This window comes from Haematobia irritans, chromosome 4 (assembly GCF_050003625.1).
Source record: "Haematobia irritans isolate KBUSLIRL chromosome 4, ASM5000362v1, whole genome shotgun sequence".
NCBI lineage: Eukaryota > Metazoa > Arthropoda > Insecta > Diptera > Muscidae > Haematobia > Haematobia irritans.
Window position 1 is genome coordinate 200,427,989 of NC_134400.1, and position 19,428 is coordinate 200,447,416.

A 19,428-nucleotide genomic window follows, 5' to 3' on the forward strand; every position below is an offset into this window, starting at 1 on the left:
CCCATATATATCTTTCGCCCGATATGGACTAATACGGTCCCAGAAGCCAGAGTTTTACCCCAATTTGGTTGAAATTTTGCACTAAGAGTACATACAATTAGTACTAAAGTCTAGTGTGCCAAATTTTATTGAAATCGGTTCGGATTTGGATATAGCTCCCATATATATCTTTCGCCCGATATGGACTAATACGGTCCCAGAAGCCAGAGTTTTACCCCAATTTGGTTGAAATTTTGCAGTAGGAGTACAATTAGTAGTGTAGTCATGTGTGCCAAATTTTATTGAAATCGGCTCAGATTTAGATATAGCTCCCATATATATCGTTCGCCCGATTTACACTCATATAACCACAGTGGCAAATCTTTTACTCCGATTTAATTGAAATTTTGCACAGGGAGTAGAATTGGCATTGAAGCTATGCGTGCCAAATTTGGTTGAAATCGGCTCAGATTTAGATATAGCTCCCATATATATGTTTTTCTGATTTCGACAAAAATGGTCAAAATACCAACATTTTCCTTGTAAAATCGCCACTGCTTAGTCGAAAAGTTGTAAAAATGACTCCAATGCGATATCACAATGGACTGAATAGTCTAAGTGAGCCTGATACATCGGGCTGCCACCTAACCTAACCTAACCTAACATTCGGTCGATCTCTTGTGTAAGGTCTAAAGGTGTTCTCATTGTTTTTACGAAGTCAGTGGCTTCGCACATTTTTATTAACAATAAAACAGTGATACCATCTTACGTGATTCTTAAAAACAAGATTTCGTGATTTCTTACCTATTAGAAATCAAACAAGGCATTTTGTTTAAATTCATTAGGTTGTTGACGTTTTATTCATATCATATTGTGTTTGTATATTTAGTGGATTTTCAGAATAAATACACAAAAATATGCATTTTTAAGATATCCGCTAATATTTTCTTAATTAAATTTCAGTTGCCACTCAGTTTTTCTACGATTGTGGTTTATCGTATTTCGTAAATAGAAGATCATATGATCTATCTATGGAACAATCTCTATATGGGTGTTTTCGTTTCAGGACTAATTCACAAAGAGTAGTGCAATAATATTATAAACATCAGCAATACGTGCAAACACCGATAAGCTAAAAATAATAAACTTTCTAAAAAAAACGAAATATTTAAAATAAAAAAAAAAAATGTGAAAACGATTTTTATAAGTAGATTTTCTTGTTCATAAATATATTATTGCATATTTTTGAGAGTTAATATTTCATACACACATCGTAATGCTTTCATTATTGCATATGCCCTAATGTTTTTGTGATGGCAGTTGATTGTGAAATGGAAATCTTTTAGCTTAACAACAATTTACAATAATATTTAATTTTTATTTATAGATGGCGATTTTATAAGCTTTTTGCTTAACAGTTAACATTTGTTGAATTTCTGCTGTAACTTTCAATAATGGAGATTTGATGAGTTGCGTGTTTTGTTGGTTTTGTTTTAATTAATTTGTAGTTTTATTTGTGATAACTACTAACAACTTTTCGCTTGACGTTGCATTAAATCCTAGGCTAATTCTAAACGTTTCATTTCTTTAAACAATTCCTTGCCCATTTGAGCTGGACTCCTGGTAACAATTACGTTGGCCTTTTCCAAAGCCTTGATTTTATCACCAGCACCGCCTTTACCGCCAGAAATGATGGCACCAGCATGACCCATTCTACGGCCGGGAGGAGCAGAAAGACCAGCAATGAAAGATACTACGGGTTTGGCTTTAATACCCTATTAGAACAGAAAATTAAATTAATTAGCTTCTATGGTAAACTAAACTCCAAAAGTAGTAAAACTTACGGTATTGTATTGTGTTAGATAGGCAGCAGCATTTTCTTCGGCAACACCACCAATTTCACCAATCAATATAATACCCTTGGTATCGGGATCTTTGAGGAAGATTTCAAGACAATCAATAAAATCGGTACCATTGAAGGGATCACCACCAATGCCAACGCACAAAGTTTGTCCCAAACCGACTTCGGTGGTTTGATTGACAGCTTCATAGGTCAAGGTACCAGATCTTGAAACAACACCAACCTTGCCACGTTTGTGGATATGACCGGGCATAATACCAATCTTGCACTGTAATCAACAAAAAAAAAAGAGATATTTACTTCGTTATTCAGTCTTCTTTAACCACATTTAAATTTCATTAAGTTCATGCAATATTCTTTCAAACGGAAACTTATACAGCTCTCACTATAGATTAGAATAATTAATCTGCAGAAATGCCTTGATTTTGAATATAAACAAAAACTGACAGCACTGAAAAATTGTATTTTTTCCAAATTAAAATTCCAACAATGTTTTTTGCCAGTAATTTTGAAATAAACGCCACCATACCTCAAACTCTTTACGAAAACTACATTGTGGCTCAGGCCTCTTTGAGAAACATTTGCGGACACATTCAAGCCTCACCTAATCGATATCAAGGAAGAATTGAGAGTCCACAAATAGAAGACCTTCAACATTTTCAAGACATTATGATAAATTCGATGGATTTTCAATTTCTTATGAGAAATGTTACGTTTTCTCCCATATATAGAATTAAAATGTTAAATCCTCAAGGATTTACAATCAATTATACACACAATCTGAATACTTTGAAATCAATTGGTGGAGACAATGATTGAATGACGCCCATAAGGAGTTTTAGTACGATTGTTTATGTGGTTCTAAATTATTTTCACATGAAGGGTGCACTCAAAATAAACAAATTGAAAATTATCAAAAAAAAAAAAATGTTTCATTTGGGATCAGAATTTTAACATAAATTTTTCCCGAATTCACACGAATGTTCCATTTTCTGGTATATTTTTACATAGTGATCGTCAAAAAATAAAATAAAAAACAAAACAAAAAAACTGTACATAGGAATTTGTGCCAAAATATTTGTTATTCAGTGATAAGAGAGAAGTTCACCACTGTGGTATCACAATGGACTGAATAGTCTAAGTGAGCCTGAAATATCGGGCTGTCACTATACCTAACCTAACATACATCTCGGTTTTTCAACAAATTTATGGAAGCCCTCCAGTGCCTCCAAGTTTTTGGCAGGACCCACGGCGGCGGTTTCTTTGTACCGACGGGTTCTTTGTACCGGATTGTCCCGATGGATCCCACCCATTGGCCAGCGGCTGCCACATCAGTGTACGTGTTGTTTCGTCCGTATTTATACCCTGCGCCACACTGTGGAACAGGGTATTATAAGTTAGTGCATATGTTTGCAACACCCAGAAGGAGACTAGATAGACACATGGTGTCTATGGCAAAAATGCTCAGGGTGGGCTCCTACTCGATATAGCCATGTCCGTCTGTCCGTGAACACATTTTTGTAATCAAAGTCTAGGTCGCGGTTTTAGTCCAATCGACTTCAAATTTGGCACAAGTATGTGTTTTGACTCAGTATAGAACCCTATTGATTTTGGAAGAAATCGGTTCAGATTTAGATATAGCTCCCATATATATCTTTCGTCCGATTTGGACTAATACGGTCCCAGAAGCCAGAGTTTACCCTAATTTGCTTAAAACTTTGCAAAAGAAGAACAATTAGTACTATAGTCAAGTGTGCCAAATTTTATTGAAATCGGTTCAGATTTACATATAGCTTCCATATATATATTTCGCCCGATATGGACTAATACGGTCCCAGAAGCCAGAGTTTTACCCCAATTTGATTGAAATTTTGCACTAGGAGTACAATTAGTAGTGTAGTCAAGTTTGCCAAATTTTATTGAAATTGGTGCAGATTTAGATATAGCTCCCATATATATCGTTCGCCCGCCCGATTTATACTCATATGACCACAGTGGCCAATCTTTTACTCCGATTCAATTGAAATTTTGCACAGGGAGTAGAATTAGCATTGTAGCTATGCGTTCCAAATTTGGTTGTAGCTATGCGTTCCAAATTTGGTTAGATATATCTCCCATATATAGCTTTCGCCCGATTTACACTCATATGACCACAGAGGCCAATTTTTAACTCCGATTTAGTTGAACTTTTGCAAAGGGAATAGAATTAGCATTGTAGCTATGCGTGCCAAATTTGGTTGACATCGTTTCAGATTTAGATATAGCTCCCATATATATGTTTTTCTGATTTCGACAAAAGTGGTCAAAATACCAACATTTTCCTTGTTAAATCGCCACTGCTTAGTCGCAAAGTTGTAAAAATGACTCTAATTTTCCTAAACTTCTAATACATATATATCGAGCGATAAATCATAAATAAATTTTTGCGAAGTTTCCTTAAAATTGCTTCAGATTTAAATGTTTCCCATATTTTTTTTACTAAAATTGTGTTCCCCTAGTGCATTAGCCAACTCAAATTTTGAGTCTATAGATTTTGTAGAAGTCTATCAAATTCCGTCCAGACCGAGTGATATTTAAATGTATATATTTGGGACAAACCTTTATATATAGCACCCAACACATTTGACGGATGTGATATGGTATCGAAAATTTAGATCTACAAGGTGGGGGTATAATAAAGTCGCCCCCGCCCGACTTTAGACTTTCCGTACTTGTTTTTTGTTGGAGAAGGTGCATCCCGGGGAGCCTTATCCGTTTGCGGGATAGAGGAAAACCCCGAACCATGGAATTGTTCAGTCTGCCGAAACCTGATCCACCACCGCTCGGTTTATGTGAGGTGTAACCGGTGCATGTAGTAGGTGCACTTCCGGAACTGCTCCGGCCTAACATCGCAGGATGCTGTGCCAACGACAGCAGCAGTGGGCCGTCAGACTATGCAAATTTGTTCTACGGTTGGCAAGCACCACACACAAGCGCTTAACCAAATGGCACTTGGTAATGGTGTTTTTCAAGTTCCGTTGTCACTTTTGTCTACGAAGTCTTTATCTGGCCTCAACGCTAGAAATACTGTCCAGCCATCCAGTGCGTTCAGGAAAATTTTACTCCACACTCGGGACGTCCCACACACAAGTACTACTCCAAATTATAGGCAGTAATGGTGTTTTCAAGTTCTCTTGTCACTTTTATCTACGAAGTCCTTATCGGGCCTCAACGCTGGAAATCCTGTTCAGCCATTCAGTACATCCTGCAGTGTTGGGAAATATTTATTCCACACTCGGCTGGTCACACACACAAGTACTACTCTAAATTATAGGTAGCAATGGTGTCTTTCAAGTTTCGTTGTCACTTTTGTCTTGCCCTTTCCTGGTCTCAGCGCTGGAAATACTGTCATGTCATCCAGTGCATCAATCTTTTTTTTTTTTTAATTTTTGTTTTACAGCCATATACATGGTACAGTGAAAACAAAACCAAACTCCCCCGACTGAAATTTTACGGAAAAAATGGATAAGGTAATGAAATTTATATCAGGTTCCTGATTTTTTAATAAAAATAAAAGGGCATAGGGAGACATCCGCTTATCTTAAGTACATACAGAGAAACAATTAAACTTAACCGAGTTACTTGAAATTTACAGAGGACTGGGGAGAGGTTACGATATTAATAGTTGATACCTGATTTGAAGATGGGCCGCCCCTTTAGACTTATAATTTGCTTGACATTTTCTGGGACGTTTACAAAATATACGCTACATCACTTTTCTATATTTGGTCGGGGAGGAGGTCCTCCTCTAAAACTGCAAAAAAATCTCAAGTTTTCTTGAAATTTACAAAGGCAGTGGGGGAAGGTTATGAACTAAGAACACTTGAAGGAGACTTACAAGTATTTTTGGGGAAGGTAAGGGGTGCTGTTCACTACGGTGTTTGTCGATATTGTATCGGGGAAAGTGACGTCCCTTTAAAACAATAGAGCAAACTTTGAACATCTCCGATCTACTTGAAATTTACAGGGAACGTGGGAGGAGGTGATTAAATTTATACATGATTTTTAAATTAGTATATGATTTTTCGATATCTGGTTGGGGAAGGGGAAAATTGAAATAAACTTTGTCGATTTACTTCAATAGAATTTATAGGGACCATTAAGTAGTTGTGAAATTAATATAGGGTACGTGATAGTCCGATATCAGGTCGGAGTAGAGCGAAGGTGGGGAGAGGGTTCCCTTCTGTCCGTTTTTTTTCTTAAATTGAAAGTAGAGGGTTGCCCGTAAATGGGAACTCGGTACATAATTTTATGATTTTTGCACAGGCTTCTGCCAGACTTCTTTTGGCAGCCAACGTAGAGGGTGCATCATTTTCCAACATTTTAGCAAATGTTAATGTGGTAAAATTTTTTACTACTTTTGCTTTTTCAGAGTTATTGGATGGAAAACAGTAATTCTTTGTATGTTATTATAATATAGTGCTTAATTTTCAGATATGTTGAGGAGAAGGATACCTTTCCTTGACAAATCACACTTAAAATTCACAAGAAATATAGAAGATTGCCCAACTACTTGAATACAGAACATTATTTAAAAAAATTGGAGGAAAGGGTACACCTTCTCCCCGACATTTTTTAAGACGAACCGTTCTACATATGCATATCCGCCGTATTTGTACATATAAACGAAAAAGCAAGCAGTCCGATTTGTTTGAAAGAATTCAAATCTTTTCGAATTTGTTTTCAGCACGAAGGATATGGTTGACTAAGTTAACGCAAAATGTTCCTACAAATACGCTTCGGAAGGCGCAGCGAAGCCGGCCGGGTTACGCTAGTATTTTATAAATTTTTATAGATACTTGAAATGTGAACAAGTGGTTGGCGTTCAAAGTCCCAATTAATACGATATCAACTGGAATAAAATAACACCTGATATTGTGTTAAAGGTAAACAAGCATACTCTATGCATTATCAAAGTTTACATAAGAATGTGTACGAATATTAAGCACATTTAATAGATTTGGTTTATCAATAAAATATGCGCTAACCAAACAACATATTTGTTTAAATATTTTATGAGTCATATGAGCAAAATCTTTCAAGTCAGCTGATGAGGTTTTTTTAGAAGCCGCTCAAAATTTAAATAATTTCGTCATTGATTTGTTTACGCATACCGGTATTAGATAAGCGTAAGCTATTTATATATACGTAATAAAATTGTAGACAATGGGAATGTTGCCTTTTTATTCTCATTGATCAGATAAGCGAACTATAGTAAAATTGAATGTGAGTAAGAGAGGGGGGAGAAATTAGCAAAAGAGAGGGAGAGAGAGCGTATGGCCTACAATTGTACATCTGTTGAATGTATTTCTTCAAGTAAAATTTCTTTAAAAACAAAGAAATTCGTAAAGAAATGCCATCATAGCATATACTGATAGCGTTGATGAACTTTGCTTTTCATTCGCATGTTTTTGTTGTTTTCATTGTAGCAGCTTTTTACAGCTGTTTTTCGTTTTCGTTTTTTTTTTCAAAGCTTAAAAGAAAATGAAAAAAAAAATCGTTTATATTATAATTTAGTGGCTTATCTGTTAAATACAAAATGCTAATATTACGAAAACAATAACAAAAGTAGTTCGCACAGGTTTTGTAGTTGTACCCCACTAAGATCGATAGTAGAATGTATACAAATATTGCACCTGTTTCAAAAGTGTGGCGTAATCTCAGACGTTATCTTTTGTTCTTCGTTTGTTTTAAATAAGAAAACTGCTAATAATCAATTGACATATGTCATATTTCTAACAAATCAATACTTTCGATTTTAAATATAAAACGTATTTTTTTAACTAAATTGTTACAATACTGATTTAAGAGTTTAAGGTGGGCGCTTGTGTGTGTGTGTGTGTTTTTATGAAATCAGGGCCGAATCTTAAATACCCACCACCATGAACCAAATATTAAGGTTTACTTTGAAATTTCAGGAGGGCTTGAGGACACTTCCCGAAGATAAATTTAAAGATTTCACCTATGAGGACTATATCAGATTCTGGATTTATAAGAACCATTTTTGTTTGAGTTTTAGAGGAATCATTAACATCTCTTGTAAGTGTGCAAGAAAATTATGAAATAACGTCTTGATTTGAAATCTTAAATCTGTAGAAGTAAAATCTGGAATTTTTACATTGAGTTTCAAGCAATTTTCATGATCAGTGCGCCTTCTACACCCTCAAGAAGTGAAGTCGGTCTATATGGAGGCATTACCAAATGGACCGATAAAAACTTAATCCGATACACATTTTTGTGAGCCCAAAATACCAGAATATTTACAATTTCAGGTAAATCAGATAAAAACTACGGTTTCTAGAAACCCCAAGGAGTTAAATCGGGAGATCGTTCTTATGGGGGCTATACTAAAATATGGACCGATACTCACCGTTTTCGACACACCTCTTTATGGCCCGAACATACCTCTAGATTTCCAATTTCAGGCAAATAGGATAAAAACTTCGGATTCTAGAAGCCCAAGAAGTAAAATCGGGAAATCGGTCTATATGGGGGCTATAGCAAAATATGGACCGATACTCACCATTTTCGGCACACCTCTTTATGGTCCTAAAATACCTCTAGATTTCCAATTTCAGACAAATTGGATCAAAACTACGGTTTCTATAAGCCCAAGACCCCAAATCGGGAGGTCGTTTTATATGGGGACCATACCAAAACATGGACCGATACTCACAATTTTTGGCACACGTATTTGTGGTCCTACAATACCTCTAGATTTCCAATTTCAGGTAAATTGAATAAAAACTGCGTTTTCTATAAGCCCAAGAAGTAAAATCGGGAGATCGGTCTATATGGGAGATATACCAAAATATGGACCGATACTCACAATTTTTGGCACACGTATTTGTGGTTCTACAATACCTCTAGATTTCCAATTTCAGGTAAATTGAATAAAAACTGCGGTTTCTATAAGCGCAAGAAGTAAAATCGGGAGATCGGTCTATATGGGGGCTATACCAAAATATGGACCGATACTCACAATTTTTGGCACACGTATTTGTGGTCCTACAATACCTCTAGATTTCCAATTTCAGGTAAATTGAATAAAAACTGCGGTTTCTATAAGCGCAAGAAGTAAAATCGGGAGATCGGTCTATATGGGGGCTATACCAAAATATGGACCGATACTCACAATTTTTGGCACACGTATTTGTGGTCCTACAATACCTCTAGATTTCCAATTTCAGGTAAATTGAATAAAAACTGCGGTTTCTATAAGCCCAAGAAGTAAAATCGGGAGATCGGTCTATATGGGGGCTATACCAAAATATGGACCGATACTCACAATTTCTGGCACACGTGATTGTGGTCCTAAAATACCTCTAGATTTCCAATTTCAGGCAAATAGGATAAAAACTTCGGATTCTAGAAGCCTAAGAAGTAAAATCGGGAAATCGGTCTATATGGGGGCTATACCAAAATATGGACCGATACTCACTATTTTCGGCACACCTCTTTATGGTCATAAAATACCTCTAGATTTCAAATTTCAGGCAAGTTGGATAAAAACTACGATTTCTATAAGCCCAAGACCCCAAATCGGGAGGTCGGTTTATATGGGGACTATATCAAAACCTGGACCGATATAGCCCATCTTCGAACTTGACCTGCCTGCAGACAAAAGATGAGTTTGTGCAAAATTTCAGCACGATTGCTTCATTATTGAAGACTGCAGCGTGATTACAACAGACAGGCAGACAGACAGGCGGACATCGTTATATCGTCTTAGAATTTCTCCCTGATCAAGAATATATACTTTATATAGTCGGAAATCGATATTTCGATGTGTTACAAACGGAATGACAAACTTATTATACCCCCGCAACCATTCTATGGTGGTGGGTATAAAAATTAATAAGAACGTTTATTACGTTTTTCTTTTTTCAAATCCCAAACAAATCTACTTAGAAAAAAAATATTCTTTTCAATTCCGAATTTTAAAGACTATGTGATGAAAACTTTCCAAGTACAAAATTTTTAAGTGTGTCCCTACACATAATAAAACTTTTTTTTATTAATTATTCTTTTTTGAAATCCCAAACAAATCTCCTCAGAAAAAATATATTTTTTTTAATTCCAAATTTCAAAGACTACACAGGTGGACAGAAAAATAGGTGTCAGTATTTTTTTTTTTAACGAGGCCATGGTTTTTATATTTTATGCTGTTTATTGCATATTTCGTGTATTTAAAAAATAGTTTAGAATAATAACTAAAAATAAAGTAAATTCAAGAAATTCGTCGAATATTATGTGGACAGTAAAATAGGTGTATATGGGAAAAACATGAAAATAATAAAAGAATTTGTAAATGAAAAATTAGTGTTTGTAATAAGCCTCAAACTAGGTCGTTAATATCCTCTATATTCACCGGGATTTTTAAGGACAGCTTCAATTCTCTTAAGCATGGATGAAATTAATTTACGGCAAACCTCTACCTGTATATTATACGATACTTTTTGAATATTTTCCCACAATTGTAGCTACAGGGAAGTTTAGAATGTTGTCTCTTTAGATAGCCCCAAAGGTTTTCAATGGGATGGGAGGTCGGTGGACAGACTTGGCCGCTCAACAACGTTCGAATTATGATCCCGAAATCATTCACTCACCAACTTTGATGTGTGTTTCGGATCGTTATCCTGCTGAAACCTCCAAAAAAGTGGCATATTGTCCTCGGCGTATAATAGCATAACTGTCTCCAACATATGAAATATGTTTACTTTATAAATTAATCCGAAATATTCAATAAAAAGTATAAAATAGAAAAATCATGGCCTCATTTAAAAGAAAAATACTTAAACCTATTTTTCTGTCCACATGTGTATGTGATGGACATTTTATAAAGGCAATGTTAAACGAATAGTGTAAACCCAATTTTTCATATCGGAAAGGAATGCTTTCGATGAATTAGGATGTCCAAAACAACTCAATTTATAATAAAATAAAACTTTTGGCGTTTCACTCTAGCGAAAATTTTTGTTTCGGATATGAGAAATTGACTGTGAAACTAATTCCCCCCCCCCCCCCAAAAAAAAAATTCTATATTTTCTTTATGAATATATATGTCCATGCATAGTTTACTTACCCTTTCGGGAGCAATGATACCGGGACAGTTGGGTCCGACCAAACGGGATTTATTTTGTGTCAACAAAGCATGTTTCACACGCACCATATCGTGTTGGGGCACACCTTCAGTGATACACACAATCAATGGTATTTCGGCTTCCAAAGCTTCCATAATGGCAGCAGCAGCACCAGGTGGTGGTACATAGATAACGGTGGCATGGGGATCTGTAGCTTTTTTGGCTTCAGCTACCTATAGGGAAGAAAATAATATAGGTTAATGCTTTAGGAAATAACCTCTTAACCCTAGACAGTCATCCTTCGTCAAAATGACGTCACTTAATGTTATTTTCGATCTAAACTGTATTTTGGTCGATTGGGAAATGACAAATTTAAGTTATTCTTATTCAAAGATTTAATAATAATACTAATTAAAAATGAGCTGAATGAAAAATTAAACAAATTTTTGGTGCTCATGATAAAATGTAAAGCGCCTTGAAATAAGCCGTAGTCAAAATGACGAAGGATGACGTTAATGTACAAAAAATAAGGATAACTTTCCAGGGTTAAGTAATATAGTTTTTAAAGTAAAAATAAAAAACATAAATTAAAAAAAAGCTAACGAGGAAAAGAGGGTTTTTATTTTTTGAAATTATGGAAATAATTCCAAAATATACAAAATTTAATTTCTTCTATTATTTAAATTTGTAACTTACATTGGCAAAAACGGGCAAACCCAAGTGTGTAGTACCGCCCTTTTTAGGTGAAATACCACCAACCAATTTGGTGCCATATTCCAAAGCTTGTTGGCTGTGGAAGGTGCCTTGTTTGCCGGTAAAACCTTGGCAAATGACACGTGATTCACCAGTCAGCATTAGATTGCCACGGGTCTGATTGTATTGGGAGTTGTGGCGGATGGCGGTAACAAGTCCATCTGTAATAGAGAATACAAGAAACCCAATTAGCACTAATTAAAATCTCAACATTCTAAAAATACCACAAATGGGGTATACACTATATGATCTCAGTAGCCAAATCTTTGCTCCTCACACCCGCATTTTTACTAAAACATCATTCAATCAGAGAATGAATTCACAACGTATACACAACTTTACACAACAATTGTTTCAAACAAATGAGAAGGTAAAAGAATTACATTCCACGGTCACTGAACGCTTAATTTTTTCTCCCTACCGTTTTTTGTGCTCCCATCCAAGGTCCGCAATGTGTTTTCAAGGTTGTGTCATTCATTTTATGAAACTTGTTAGAACTTTTAAACATTTCTTTATATCATTATGCGTTTAATTTATATAGGGCATTTGCTTGCTCTCATTCGCTTGGAACCAGTATCAAACACCGCCGGTTTTATTTTCAATAAAATTTTCCCCGAATGACGTTATATAATTTTTTCATCTCTTCCAGCTAAGAATTTCACGTATTTTCATATGAATTGTCTACTTTGCACCTTCTGCTTACTTACCACGAACTTTAAGCAAAACTCTCGAGCTGGCAGCCATCGTTTGTTTTGCACAATTTACTGATATTGGCTTATTAGTTTAGTATGTAATGTGCAAAAGTTATGCAAATTTATTAAGAAATTTTGCTTCCACTCTCCCGATCGTAACGCGAACCTACAACAGAAATGTCAAAACTAATTATAGGTTAGGGATGTCAATTGTAGAATTGTCATAATGATTGGCGATAACAAAACGATTATTGTTATCGATATGGTAAGGGTTGTATTTATGTCGTTAGATGCTAAACCGTTATTTTTTTGGCGATTTTAAAACAAAAAATAAATATTTGCTTGGAAAAGGTATATTGGTGAAACGATTTTTAAAATTCAAAATGGAATGGAAATGATGTTCTTTTCGGAAATTTCTCCAAACATATTGCATCGATTAAGGATAAAAACACTGATAACCCACGAACATAGATGTGATGGATTTTGTGGAGAATTTTATAAGTGATTTATGGAATTTGTATTTTTTTAAGGAACTGAGAATTTGTAAATGTAAAGATCTATTGAAAAGCAATAGTTTTATGTAATCTTATATTTACATATTTGAAAAGTTCTTATTGGGTCCAAATAGACCCATAGTAAAGATAATTTAGTAACTTTGGTTTGTGCAACTTCTCAATATTTGGTTTATATGCCTATTTTCGACGTAGTAGGGGACATAGAAAATTTCTATAGAAATAAAATTTTGACAAAAGTTTCTATAGAAATTAAATTTTTACAAAATTTTCTATAGAAATAAAATTTTGACAAATTTTTCTATATAATTAAAATTTTGACAAAATTATCTATAGAAATAAAATTTTGACAAAATTTTCTATAGAAATAACATTTTGACAAAATGTTCTATAGAATAAAATTTTCACAAAATTTTCTGTAGAAATAAAGTTTTGAAAAAATTTTTCTATAGAAATAACATTTTGACAAAATGTTCTATAGAAAAAAATTTCTATAGAAATAAAATTTTGACAAAATTTTCTATAGAAATAAAATTTTGACAAAATTTTCTATATAAATAAAATTTTGACAAAATTTTCTATATAAATAAAATTTTGACAAAATTTTCTATATAAATAAAATTTTGACAAAATTTCTATATAAATTCTATAGAAATAAAATTTTGACAAATTTTTCTATATAATTAAAATTTTGACAAAATTATCTATAGAAATAAAATTTTGACAAAATTTTCTATAGAAATAACATTTTGACAAAATGTTCTATAGAATAAAATTTTCACAAAATTTTCTGTAGAAATAATGTTTTGAAAAAAATTTTCTATAGAAATAACATTTTGACAAAATGTTCTATAGAAAAAAATTTCTATAGAAATAAAATTTTGACAAAATTTTCTATAGAAATAAAATTTTGACAAAATTTTCTATATAAATAAAATTTTGACAAAATTTTCTATATAAATAAAATTTTGACAAAATTTTCTATATAAATAAAATTTTGACGACATTTTCAATAGAAATCAAGTTTTGACAACATTTTCTCTAGAATTAAAATTTTGACAAAACTTTCACTAGGAATAAAATTTTGACAAAATTTTCTCTAGGATTAAAATTTTGACAAAATTTTCTATAGAAATAATATTTTGACAACATTTTCTCTAGAATTAAAATAGAAATAACATATTGAGAAAATTTTCTCTAGGAATAAAATTTTGACAAAATTTTCTATAGAAATAACAATTTTGACAAAATTTTCATAAAATTTTCTATAGAAATAAAATTTTAACAAAATTTTGTATAGAAATAAAATTTTGACAAAATTTTCTATAGAAATAAAATTTTGCTGAAAATTTCACTAGGAATAAAATTTTGACAAAATTTTCTCTAGGATTAAAATTTTGTCAAAATTTTCTCTAGAATTAAATTAGAAATAACATTTTGACAAAATTTTCTCACGGAATACAATTTTGACAAAATTTTCTATAGAAATAAAAATTTTGACAAAAATTTCTATAGAAATAATATTTTGACAAAATTTTCTATATAAATAAAATTTTGACAAAAATTTCTATAGCAATAAAATTTTCATAAAATTTTCTATAGAAATAAAATTTTCATAAAATTTTCTATAGAAATAAAATGTTGACAAAATGTTCTATAGAAATAAAATTTTGACAAAATTTTCTATAGAAATACAATTTTGATAAAATTTTCTATAGAATTAAATTTTTGACAAAATTTTCTATAGAAATAAAATTTTCACAAAATAATAGGAATAAAATTTTGACAAAATTTTCACTAGGAATAAAAATTTGACAAAATTTTCACTAGGAATAAAATTTTGACAACATTTTCTCTAGGATTACAATTTTTACAAAATGTTCTCTAGAATTACAATAGAAATAACATTTTGACAAATTTTTCTCTAGGAATAAAATTTTGACAAAATTTTCTATAGAAATAAAATTTTGACAAAAGTTTCTATAGAAATAATTTTTTTACAAAATTTTCTATAGAAATAAAATTTTGACAAAATTTTCTATAGAAATAAAATTTTGCTGAAATTTTCACTAGGAATAAAATTTTGACAATATTTTCTCAAGGATTAAAATTTTGTCGAAATTTTCTCTAGAATTAAAATAGAAATAACATTTTGACAAAATTTTCTCTAGGAATAAAATTTTGACAAACTTTTCTATAGAAATAAAATTTTGACAAAATTTTCTATAGAAATAAAATTTTGACAAAATTTTCTATAGAAATAAAATTTTGACAAAATTTTCTATAGAAATAAAATTTTGACAAAATTTTCTATAGAAATAAAATCTTGAAAAAATTTTCTCTAGGAATAAAATTTTGTCAAAATTTCTCTAGAAATAAAATTTTTATAAAATTTTCTATAGAAATAAAATTTTTACAAAATTTTCTATAGAAATAAAATTTTTACAAAATTTTCTATAGAAATAAAATTTTTACAAAATTTTCTATAGAAATAAAATTTTTACAAAATTTTCTATAGAAATAAAATTTTTACAAAATTTTCTATAGAAATAAAATTTTTACAAAATTTTCAATAGAAATAAAATTTTAAAAAAATTTTCTGTAGAAATAAAAATTAGCGAAAATTTTCTATAGAAATATAAAATTTTAACAAACCGAATAGAATTTTTCTCCTTCAAGAGGCTCTGGAGGTCGAGTCTGGGGATCGGTTTATATAGTGGCTATATATAATTATGGACCGATATGGACCAATTCTTTCATGGTTGTTAGAGACCTATACTTATCGATCAAAAAATAATAAGCATCAGTATCGATTTTGCCGTCGGACATAACTTATAGTGTGGCCAATTTCTGGGATATTTTTGACACGATCACTGTCGTCCGGATAAACTTATAGTCTGGTTCAATTAAATTTAAAAATTTAATTGATTCAACTAATTTTTTAATTGAAACAAAAATCAATCACACAAATTAATAGTATTAATTAATTTTTTAATTGGTTCAATAGAATTTTTCTCCTTCAAGAGGCTCCGAAGGTCGTATCTGGGGATCCGTTTATATGGTGGCTATATATAATTATGGACCGATATGGACCAATTTTTTCATGATTGTTAGAGACCGTATACTTATCGATCATATTAATAAACATCAGTATCGATTTTGCCGTCGGACATAACTTATAGTGTGGCCAATTTCTGGGATATTTTTGACACGATCACTGTCGTCCGAATAAACTTATAGTCTGGACGGCGCATAACATAACTATTGATATTTCTGGATTGACAAATATACAAGTGTGAATGAATGAAAGTGATTTTTAATGTTTTGTTTTATTTTTTTCGGTATTCCCTATTATACAGATCTAAAAAATAGTAGAGGGTTGGGTTATGACAAATGTTTGTGGTGTGGTGTTTTAAAGAAGTTCATATTCTTTATTAATATGTGCTGCTTTAACAAACAAACCGCGTCGTCTCAGCGCAACCGCAAATATCGAGGGCTGCCGCGGTTGCAGTGAACGATGATGTCGCAGATTTATTTCAGCAGATGAGGATGACAATTCCTATAGTGATGAACAATAATTATGATGTTTTTAATGATTTTCTTGTACATATATTTTTAAGTTTGAGTATAGGGGGCAGATCGTTGTCTTGGCGCTGTCTTTTTTTCTGTTTAGAAATTTTCTCTTTTAGTTATCTCGTGCATTTAAAAACAAACGACGGTTGCGGTGGTAGTCGTTGTGGTGTTGAATCGTCGTCTCTAAAATTTGAATTTGTGTCGTTGTGCTTCGTTGGAAATTTTCAAAATATTTGTATTATTATTTATAGTGTTTCAAATTTTTTTTTGTATTTTTGACCAGCTATTAATGATATGTTAATTTTTTAGTTCGGGAAAATAAAAAAAAAATATATATATAAATAATGAATTAGTGAAGATATTTTTTATATATTTAAAATAAAGTTATAAAAACAACTTTAAAATTATATAGTAATTTGTGTTGATTTGTTGTTTTAAAATTAAAAACAAAATTGTTTGGATATGTCTGAGCCACAGGGAAATTTCAATCCTTTTGCAGTAAGTTTATTATTTTAAATTAGTATGTTAATATAGTTTTTTTTTAATTACTCCACCATTTTTTGTTTGTAAAAATGCAATTACAACTAAATATATAATAAGTATATTTTGTATGAAAAAATTGGGGTATGTCATCGGCAAGGAGAGACTCGTTTGTCGACCACGATTTGCAGCACTGACTGCAGTCAAGTCTCACATCCCTAAGACATTAGATACCCTACCCCGTTGATGGGAATGGGAAGACTATTTACATCAGTAATATATAACAAAACGGATCGTCATTCCAGCTGTAAAACTATTATACCCCGACAATGGACAATCTTTGGTTTTGGAACCCGCTTTTTCCCTATTGCCTTTTTCCTCGTGCTCAAGGCTTTTTTGCCCTTTCTTTAATATGAAGCTTTAAATTCAGTCGCCTGTCCAAACGACAGGCGAGGTATTTTAAAATAAATGGAATTTCAATACCACCTAAAGAGATGGACTCAACCATGGAAATTTGGGGTTTTTTGCTATTGACCATTTCTGTCTTTGCAGGATTTGCCCCTAGACCATTCAGCTTCACTCATTGCTCACCCATTATCTATATGGGAATTTTCCCCTGACTGCTAAAGACACATCATCTGCGTAGGGAGCCACCGTGGTGCAATGGTTAGCATGCCCGCCTTGCGTACATAAGGTCGTGGGTTCGATTCCTGCTTCGACCGAACACCAAAAAGTTTTTCAGCGGTGGATTACCCACCTCAGTAATGCTGGTGACATTTCTGAGGGTTTCAAAGCTTCTCTAAGTGGTTTCACTGCAATGTGGAAAGCCGTTCGGACTCGGCTATAAAAAGGAGGTCACTTGTCATTGAGCTTAACATGGAATCGGGCAGCAGAAGTTCACCAATGTGGTATCACAATGGACTGAATAGTCTAAGTGAGCCTGATACATCGGGCTGCCACCTAACCTAACCTAACCTAACCTATCATCTGCGTATCTATGCCAGGTATGATAGTAAGAATAACAAGTGTATACGGCCGTAAGTTCGGCCAGGCCGAATCTTATGTACCCTCCACCATGGATTACATAGAAGCTTGTATTAAAGACTGTCATCCAGAATCGAATTACTTGGGCTGCGGTAACACTTGCCGATGGCAAGGTATCTTAAAACTTCTTAACACCGTCTTCTCAATTGTAAGTTAGTCCATACTTATATTAAACAAAACAAGTATAGACGGCCGTAAGTTCGGCCAGGCCGAAGCATATGTACCCTCCACCATGGATTGCGTAGAAACTTCTTCTAAACACTGCCATCCACAATCGAATTACTTAAGTTGCGGTAATGCTTGCCGATGGCAAGGTATCTTAAACCTCCCAACATAGTCTTCTAAATTGTATGTAAGTCCATACGTGGTATATATTAAATAAAAAAATATCGATTAAATACGTATAAAATTCAGTTTGACAAAATTTTCTATAGAAATAAAGTTTTGACAAAATTTTCTATAGAAATGAAATTTTAACAAAATGTTCTATAGAAATAAAGTTTTGACAAAATTTTCTATTGAAATGAAATTTTAACAAAATTTTCTATAGAAATAAAATTTTACAAAATTTTCTATAGAAATGAAATGTTACAAAATTTTCTATAGAAATACAATTTTGACAAAATTTTCTATTGAAATGAAATTTTCACAAAATTTCCTATAGAAGTTTCCTGTAGGAAAATTTTATTTCTGTGGAAAATTTTGTCAAAATTTTATTTCTATAGAAAATTTTGTCAAAATTTTATCTCTATAGGAAATTTTATCTATATAGCAAATTTTGTAAAAAAAAAATATTTTTATCGAAAATTTTGTCGAAATTTTATTTTTATCGGAAAATTTGTCAAAATTTTATTTTTATCGAAAATTTTGTCAAACTTTTATTTCTATAGGAAAATTTTATTTTTATAGAAAATTTTTTCAAAATTTTATTTTTATAGAAAATTTTGTAAAAATTTTATTTTTATAGAAAATTTTGTAAAAATTTTATTTCTATCGAAAATTTTGTCACAATTTTATTTCTATAGAAATTTTTGTCAAAATTTTATTTCTATAGAAAATTTTGTCAAAATTTTATCTCTATAGAAAATTTAATCTACATAGCAAATTTTGTAAAAAAAAATATTTTTATAGAAAATTTTTTAAAAATTTTATTTTTATAGAAAAATTTTGTAAAAATTTTATTTCTATAGAAAATTTTGTCACAATTTTATTTCTATAGAAAATTTTGTCAAAGTTTTATTTCTATAGAAAATTTTGTCAACATTTTATTTCTATAGAAAATGTTGTCAAAACTTTATTTGTATTGTGCTACCACATTGGTGCACTTCTCTCTTATCACTGAGTGCTGCCCGATTCCATGTTAAGCTCGATGACAAGGGACCTCCTTTTTATAGCCGTGTCCGAACGGCGTT

The 19,428-nt window shown here is 32.0% G+C and overlaps 2 protein-coding genes across 2 annotated transcripts in view; one reads left to right on the plus strand and one right to left on the minus strand.

Moving 5' to 3' along the window:
* Positions 1–805: 805 nt before the first annotated feature.
* Positions 806–12,598, minus strand: Scsalpha1 (Succinyl-coenzyme A synthetase alpha subunit 1). The gene is made up of 5 exons (XM_075307837.1): positions 12,423–12,598; positions 11,659–11,876; positions 10,965–11,195; positions 1,824–2,108; positions 806–1,754 (listed from the first exon to the last, which is right to left on the minus strand). Exons 1-5 carry the CDS (start codon positions 12,457–12,459, stop codon positions 1,539–1,541), a joined length of 987 nt encoding a protein of 328 aa, XP_075163952.1. The 5' UTR covers positions 12,460–12,598; the 3' UTR covers positions 806–1,538.
* A 4,037-nt stretch (positions 12,599–16,635) lies between these two features.
* Eip63F-1 (Ecdysone-induced protein 63F 1) overlaps positions 16,636–19,428 on the plus strand; it is a 223,752-nt gene continuing 220,959 nt past the window's right edge. The window contains exon 1 of the mRNA XM_075307841.1: positions 16,636–16,990. Coding sequence (XP_075163956.1) covers positions 16,955–16,990 — 36 coding nt within the window. The 5' untranslated portion in view covers positions 16,636–16,954. The remainder of the gene's footprint in view (positions 16,991–19,428) is intronic.

Excerpts from the sequence above, each read along its gene's own strand:
- Scsalpha1 (XM_075307837.1), bottom strand. The coding sequence starts at position 12,459 with ATGGCTGCCAGCTCGAGAGTTTTGCTTAAAGTTCGTG. Across the intron at positions 11,877-12,422 it reads AGTTTTGCTTAAAGTTCGTG|ATGGACTTGTTACCGCCATC; the intron begins GTAAGTAAGCAG and ends TCTCTATTACAG. Across the intron at positions 11,196-11,658 it reads GTTTGCCCGTTTTTGCCAAT|GTAGCTGAAGCCAAAAAAGC; the intron begins GTAAGTTACAAA and ends TCTTCCCTATAG.